At 47.4% G+C, this 7,033-nt stretch overlaps 1 protein-coding gene across 1 annotated transcript; it reads right to left on the bottom strand.

Moving 5' to 3' along the window:
* Positions 1–3,450: 3,450 nt before the first annotated feature.
* LOC123149263 (RNA polymerase sigma factor sigC) lies at positions 3,451–6,386 on the bottom strand. Its single transcript, XM_044568896.1, has 7 exons — positions 6,117–6,386; positions 5,671–5,843; positions 5,028–5,588; positions 4,720–4,947; positions 4,486–4,626; positions 4,166–4,366; positions 3,451–3,964 (listed from the first exon to the last, which is right to left on the bottom strand). The coding sequence occupies exons 1-7, from the start codon at positions 6,238–6,240 to the stop codon at positions 3,683–3,685; spliced, it is 1,710 nt and encodes a 569-aa protein (XP_044424831.1). The 5' UTR covers positions 6,241–6,386; the 3' UTR covers positions 3,451–3,682.
* Between the last annotated feature and the right edge of the window lie 647 nt (positions 6,387–7,033).

The raw sequence follows: 7,033 nt of genomic DNA, 5'->3' as shown, positions 1-7,033 counted from the left end.
AGCACTTCTTTTGCCTGGCGCGCTACTGTTATAATCTTAGCTGCAGCGCGTTTATTTTACGCGCGCTAGTAGTAAGTAGTACGTTTCTGTGTATAAGGATTTCCCTCGTAGTGACCCTACGCTCCCGGCTACCTCGACAACGGCACAAAAGGTTATCATCCGCTTGAGCAACTCGTCGGCTTCCTCTACAGTCAACGCGTCCGCGACGTGACACCGTCCACGACGCTCCCGTGACTGGGGGGGGGGGGGGTTTCACCCATTGGCTGCTATTCTCTCCAGTCTGACCATCCGCGGCACTCCTCTTGTTCGCAACTCTACCGCTACGACTGTGGGAGGGATGTTAGAGATATATTTGGGATACATGTATTTGGTAGTCTAGGATTTGTAATCCGTCTCCTACCTTATTTTTAGGAGAGGTGTCTTGCCTTCCAAATCTTGTACTCAATATATACTCGCCCTCGAGGCTCAATAATACATCCATCATATTCCGCAACAATCCCTCTCTCTCCCTTCTAACAGTGGGAGCAACAAACTCTATGCCGGCTGGTATGCCAAACTTGATGTATCTATGGAACCCCGTCGGGTGTACTCGGTGCACATTCTTCAAATATCGGTAGGATGATCAACATTTCTTCATACAATCATATTCAACCCAATCCTATTTATGGGTAGCAAAAAAAAATGATTAATAGTTCGCCTAACTTCTCGGTTACATTTGGTTTTTGCACCAAGGCGCAACAAGTTATCATATTTTGCATATAGTTCAGCAAAAAAAAAAAGGTTCTAAGAGTTCACTTCACTTTTTGGTTCAATTTAGATTTTATGCCAAGGGTGCAATGGGTCGTCTAGTAGACAAATCGCATGAAGAAAGCTATATGATTACTGGCAGTCCGCTTCAGAATGAATTCTTTTTCAAATGAACCTAGCCACCGCCACCCTACTCTCCCACCTTCCTACGCTCTTCGTAGTACTAGAAAAGCCAGCGAGAAAGCACACGATGTTTCCGAGAATGATGGCAGTGGAGCGCTCACTCACGGTGCACGGTTATCTGCCCACATGAAGCAAAGGTTGAGCCCCTTTGCTCCGGTGCCTATGATGGTGAGGAGGGTGAGCGGTGACACGTCGATTTGTGGTCCGGAGCATGTGGGCCGAGCTCGATGTTGCAGTCGGCATCGTTTATGGAGGACAGAATCTGGGCCTAAGGCGGACCACCGTAGTGCAAGGTCGTGCTCGGTGCCGTGACAGAGGAGAAGGGCCATGCGGGAGCGGGGCACCGATCTGGTCGCGAGTGTGGTGGTGCCGTTGACGGTGGTGTGCCCCGGCGTCTGTGAGCTCGCTTGGCTCCGGGAGGTCCGCGTATGGTGGATCTAGGCCCCGGTGCCCATATATGTTGGTGGCTGTGGCGATAGTCGGGCGCAAGGGGACGGCGGTTGTCCAATGCGGTCTCGTGGCGGTGGTGGTGGCGGGCCAACCAGTATTGGATCGGGCTTGCGCCTTACTTCCGGTTGCGGCCGTGGCAGATGCCGGAAGTGCCCGCGAGCATCTGCTTCCTTCTTGAAGGCGTTATTGAGGCGGAATGCTCACTTCTTCGCCCTGGACAACTTGGGGGAAACCTCGTATCCTCTACGGGACCATACGATGATGACGCCGGCGTGTCGCTCCTCTTGGGACATCGTTTTAGGAGTGGCTACCGTTTGGACGGGCCATTGGTAGGCGGTGGTTGGTGTTGATGGCACTTGGCAAATGCGATCCGAGCTCTCATTCATGTGGTGGGCAGGCCTAACGTTTTCATTTGAAGCCGGATTGGCGAGGGTGTGATCGTTTTCGAATTAGCTCGTCCCATCTGAGCTTTGTGGTACGTTCTTCTTCATCAACAATGAAATGCAACACCCGTTGTTTCTTGTCAAAAAGAAGTCATGAAACAATCTCAAGCCATCCACAATAGCATTCTTAGGTTCACAATCGAGTCGACAACATGCAGTCGGGTAGGGAGACGTTGGGTCAAGCCCACGACAAGTCAACAACAACAACAACCCATGATCCGATACGCCGGATCATAATGCATTCATTAATGACTCGTAATTAATTGTCAATTAATTATCCGTTCCCAACCGACCAAAATAAAGCGCGCACATGACATGGTCTGAGCTTGGCTTGTTGACGACGCGCCGGCTGTAGTGGAGGAGCACAGGTGAAACAATACTGCCCATCTCAAGCTCCAATATCATGTGAAAAAGGATACCTTATATGTTGGTTCCAACTCTTCTCCAAAATGAGGGTGGTACTAAACTTTCCGCCATGTCATGACACTCCACATGGACCTTTGAGGTTTCCCAGGAAATATTGTCTATATGGGCCTAAAGCCCATCTACAATTCAGCACATTCATCATGTACGAAAAATAATATGCTGGTAATTTATTTATTTTCTTGATGAATTACATGAACTCTCTTGCAAGGTCACAATAATAATAATCACGCCTGATGCGAGAACATTTAGTTCCACCTGGACATGCTTGAGAGAGTACAGGCCTACAGGGTTCTGTAAATATTTCCAGGTGTTCCTCTTTAATTTTTTTGGAACAGGCCAGGTGTTCCTCCGGAGTATGAGTACAAGACTCCCTCAATCAGAGTTTTTCTGGTTTTTATTATTGTTTCTTTTTCTCTTTCAAATTTGAAAATAATTTTGAAATTCGGGAACATTTTCTGAATTCATTGTTTTTAATTCACAAAACCTTTTTGAATTCATTAATATTTCACAATTTCATTGGTAATTTTTTTAATTTTGGGAAAAACATAAAACTATTAAACACTTTTACATGGACATTGTTTGAAATTCAGCACATTGTTTGAAGCCTGGGAACATTTTTCAAATTCATGAACAGTTATTTATATCCGAGAACCTTTTTCCAAATTTTGGAACATATTTTTGAATTTACAAACTATTTTTCAATTCCGCGTACATTTTTTGATATTGCAAACATATTTTGAGTTCACTACATTTTTGAATTTGTAAACATTTTTAAAATGCATTGAATTTTTTAAATTCACAAAGAATTTTTAAATCCAAGATTTTTATTTTGCAAATTCGCAAATTAAAGAAACGTACACGAGTAAAACAAAGAAAACACACACCAGAATATTTGCTGACTTTCTTCTACCGCGCAGTTTGCGGGTTGTTTTCGGGGTCCAGGGTGCGCAAACGGTCCGTTAACTGGGGCAAGAAGGCCGGCTGATTTGTGCGGTCCTGCGCGAAAGGGCCGGCTCATTTCCGTGGTGCAGGTACCCCTCAAAAAAAATTATGTGGTGTAGGTGGAAGCTCAGTGGTCTTTGTGGTGTGAATGATTCTGTTTGTTCTAGGAATCCTTGGTCTTTTTTGTCAAAAAAAAAGGAATCCTTGATCCAGGCCCTGAGACTGGAGTTAATATCTGTGGCAATCATAAGAAGACTGAAAAAATAAAGAACTTCATGTTTCACTGTCAGTTCACCAAAATATAATCAAGTTAAACACTGTACTATACATGTACCCATCAGCCACCATCAGGACAAGCGTGTCATGTGCTGCAATGTGATTCACATATATACAAACTCCTATGGAACTCTCTCACAATCTCAGTGAAAATTAGGCCTCATGGCTGAGCTACCTTGTGCCAATCTGCACTAGAAAGGTACTAGCTAGCAGCTCTAGAATCCACAGAAGTCCTTCAGCTCATCATGCACGTCCTCGTTCCTGAGCTTCAACATAGCTGACTTTTCGATCTTCCTGATCCATTCCTTGGACACGTGGTAGATGCCTCCGATCTGCTCCAGGGACCGGCACCTGCCATCCTCGAGGCCGTGTCGCAGCTTCAGCACGCGCCCTTCCCTCGCCGGGAGCCTGTCCAGGACCAGGAGAAGCCTCTCCCTCAGCTGCCTCCGGAAGATGGCCTCCTCTGGGTCTTCTAGTGATGTGTCTGGGGTCACGTCCTGCAGTTTAAACGCCCTTCAGACAGACTTATTCGTCATTCAAATTGACGTACTGTATGAACTAACTGTAGTTTTTGAGATAATAGGGGAGTTGTTATTCTCTTATCTGAGAAGTTTGTACATTTCCATGGATTCATTGATCATTCATAACTCTGGTTTCTGAATGTGAGAGGGCATTCAGAGAAGGCTAGAGGGCAATACCACGAACTTGGCGTTCTGTCCGGCCCCGACCTCCATGTAGAGTGAAACGACACGACGGGAGCACTTCCGAGCCAATCTAACATTGGCAACCGACGCGCCAACGAAGGTCGCGATCTCCGCGTCTATTGGATTCCGCCCAGTGCTGGATCGAATTGCCCGCTTAGCTTCCCTGACCTTTCGGATGATACAATCCATCCTTGCCTACACTTGCATAATTCCATCGTCAGTTCCATATCATCAACAAAGGTATATGCTTTTCTTTTCTTGCATGAAGCACAAACTGACACATATTGAAATAGCTGTTGGGTTCAGAGGCATACGGGCAGCTGGATCACTCCAGAATTTTCAGCGAGGAGCGCTAGCATGGGTTTCCTTATCCAGTACTTCACATAGGTTGAGAATTTGCATCCTCTCCGGCTGTCGAACCTCTCAGCGCCATCAAGGACACCCATTTTCCCAGCCTGCATTGTCATTTCCGACAAGGCCGGTTACAAAAGGTTGCTAGTTGTCAAGGTACAGGAGATAAGGAGAGGTTAGAAGTATAAGCTTGCAACCTGGAGTAGATCCTCGAAAGCTGTCCCCATTCCGGTGTATGTCCTTGCAATGTATTTGACAAGCCACTCGGTGGTCACCAGTAACCTCTCTCTGCAGCAGTATCCGGCTTGCAGTCTACTCTTCAGGGCCGCTTCATCAACTCCAGCTGCTTTGGCCCACTTATCATAGCAGACCTCCTGCCCTTCCTTCACCATGTTTTCCCTGATCTTCTCAAGGTTTGCACATTCCTGGGAACACGCACATTCAGAAAACGTTACAGACGAGGACATGAACAATATGGCAATGAGAATACTGATGAGGGGGATACCTTGATAGTCACCAGCAACTCCGACTGTTCCCGAACTATGCTCCTTCGCCGGCCTGGATAGTTTTTCCACTCAGTTATAAATTGACTACTAGTGGACCTGCGTGATTTTCTTGGTTTTCGTGAGGATGCTTTTACACAAACCCCGGGGATCTTTTCTGACGCTCTAATTCTCTTCAGTTTCCTCTCTTGGCTTTTCCCGCTTCGAATAATCACCAATTGATCATCGCTTTGCTCCTCGAGAGGAGTTATCGGAGTGAATTTGGTATCATTCCAAGGAAGTGCAAAATCTGTTTCATGTGAGGTATGTGTTATGGTGGCACCAGACCTCGACGCGTTAAACCATTTCAGAGCTCCAAGCTGTTCAATATGTACAAGGATATCTCTTTCAAGCACCACCAAATCTTGAGCAGCCAAACTACTCTGTAACACGTGGATGTTTTGCATCAATAAGTTATACTCCAAACTGTTGCTACTTGTGTGCGATACATCCATCCAAGCAGACATGTTGAACTGCGCATTTCTGTCAAGAGCACCATCAAGGGATGTTCTTTCTGCATCCACCTGGAATTGACAATGTGGTCATTTTCTGTACCAAAATTCAGAAAACAAAGAGCAAATGTGTGATTGAATTCAGAGTGTGCACCTTTATTATTGGTGAGCTGCTTGCCTTGTTCTCTGTTATCTGAAGCAAACCGGGTGAAGACACAGCAGTTCCGACAATCTCACCCCGGCGCCGGCTAAGATTAGCGCGCCGATTGAGCAAGAGATGCAGGGCAAGAACTCTCAGGGATTCAGAGCAAACTGACCTCCCGCCCACTGCATCCATCACAGAATCACAGAAATTAAGGTTGTGTCTGGCTTTCCGAATTATCCAAACACGCAGCCATGCATAGTCATTCAGACAATCATCAACCGTCAGGTAACATTCAGAAACAGAAGTCTGAACTACACTACAGTAACATTTTTCTGTTCTGTTGGCAAAATCACAGCACCTTGTAGATAAGGGGGTGGTTCTTGCACGGGGAAGAAGATAAGATAGGAAAAAACATGCAGATATCTGACAAGAGGTCAAGAGACTGGAGCGCTCACGTGGAGAGTGGGGGTGCTTGGGGAGATGGGCCTGCAGCATCCACGGAGAGGAGGAGGAGGAGGACGACGACGACGACGGCGAGGGCGAGCAGCAGCACGGGCCGCGCGCCATGGGCAGACCCATGGCGCCGGATAGCTGCGGGCGGCAATGGTGATGGCGCCGCTGGGAGGAAGGGGATAGAGTTGCAGGGGGCCTATCAATCCAGAGGCCTGCCTTTGTGTTCTGGGCTTCTGGCTGGAGCGGACACTTGCAAAAAGATTGGATCTTTGAGGGTGAAAGCGAGTTGGGATATTTTTTTTCCTCTCTCTCATGGGATATTTGCTATTTCCCGAGGTTATTGACAAGAGCTTAGCCTCAGAAAAAAAATGATTTTTTATCTCAAAAAATACCCGCTTCATAAATAAAGCCACCATCATGGTCAAACAATAAGGTTTAAATGCAGCAAAATAAAATGGGGGACTATAGGCGCCGGTGCGCCGGCCCAAACTTTGGGCCGGTCACGTCCTAGCCGTCCAATTAGGACTCCTGTAACCGCCCGATTTCATCTCATTCCCCGTGCTTCTTCTTCCTCTGTTACCGGGCAACCCCTGCGCACTCTCCCAGCCGCATCGAGCTCGCCCATGCTCCCCCTCACCTCGCACCAAGCTCGTCACGCACCCCGCAGATCTGGAAGCACAGTTGGTTGCCGCACTCCCGAAGCGTCCCCCCTCGTCGGATCCAGCCCCCGCCTTGATAGATTGCAACCTCACCGGCGTAGCTTCGCCGGCAACACGGTCATGCGTCCTTCTTTGCAACCTCCCCCTCTCTTGGATGCAGCTCCCATGTAGCAAAAAAGCATGTCAATGGAAGCTTTTGCGGTTGCCGGTTGCAACAAAATAAAGGCCCCGGCGTTGCCGCCGCAGAAATTGCTCTAGTC

This window comes from Triticum aestivum, chromosome 1B (genome assembly GCF_018294505.1).
Source record: "Triticum aestivum cultivar Chinese Spring chromosome 1B, IWGSC CS RefSeq v2.1, whole genome shotgun sequence".
Classification (NCBI taxonomy): Eukaryota; Viridiplantae; Streptophyta; class Magnoliopsida; order Poales; family Poaceae; genus Triticum; species Triticum aestivum.
This window is presented reverse-complemented; position numbering and strand designations above follow the sequence as displayed.

Excerpts from the sequence above, each read along its gene's own strand:
- LOC123149263 (XM_044568896.1), bottom strand. The coding sequence starts at position 6,240 with ATGGGTCTGCCCATGGCGCGCGGCCCGTGCTGCTGCTCGCCCTCGCCG. Across the intron at positions 5,844-6,116 it reads CAAGCACCCCCACTCTCCAC|TGGGCGGGAGGTCAGTTTGC; the intron begins GTGAGCGCTCCA and ends TGATGGATGCAG. Across the intron at positions 4,948-5,027 it reads AGTTGCTGGTGACTATCAAG|GAATGTGCAAACCTTGAGAA; the intron begins GTATCCCCCTCA and ends GCGTGTTCCCAG.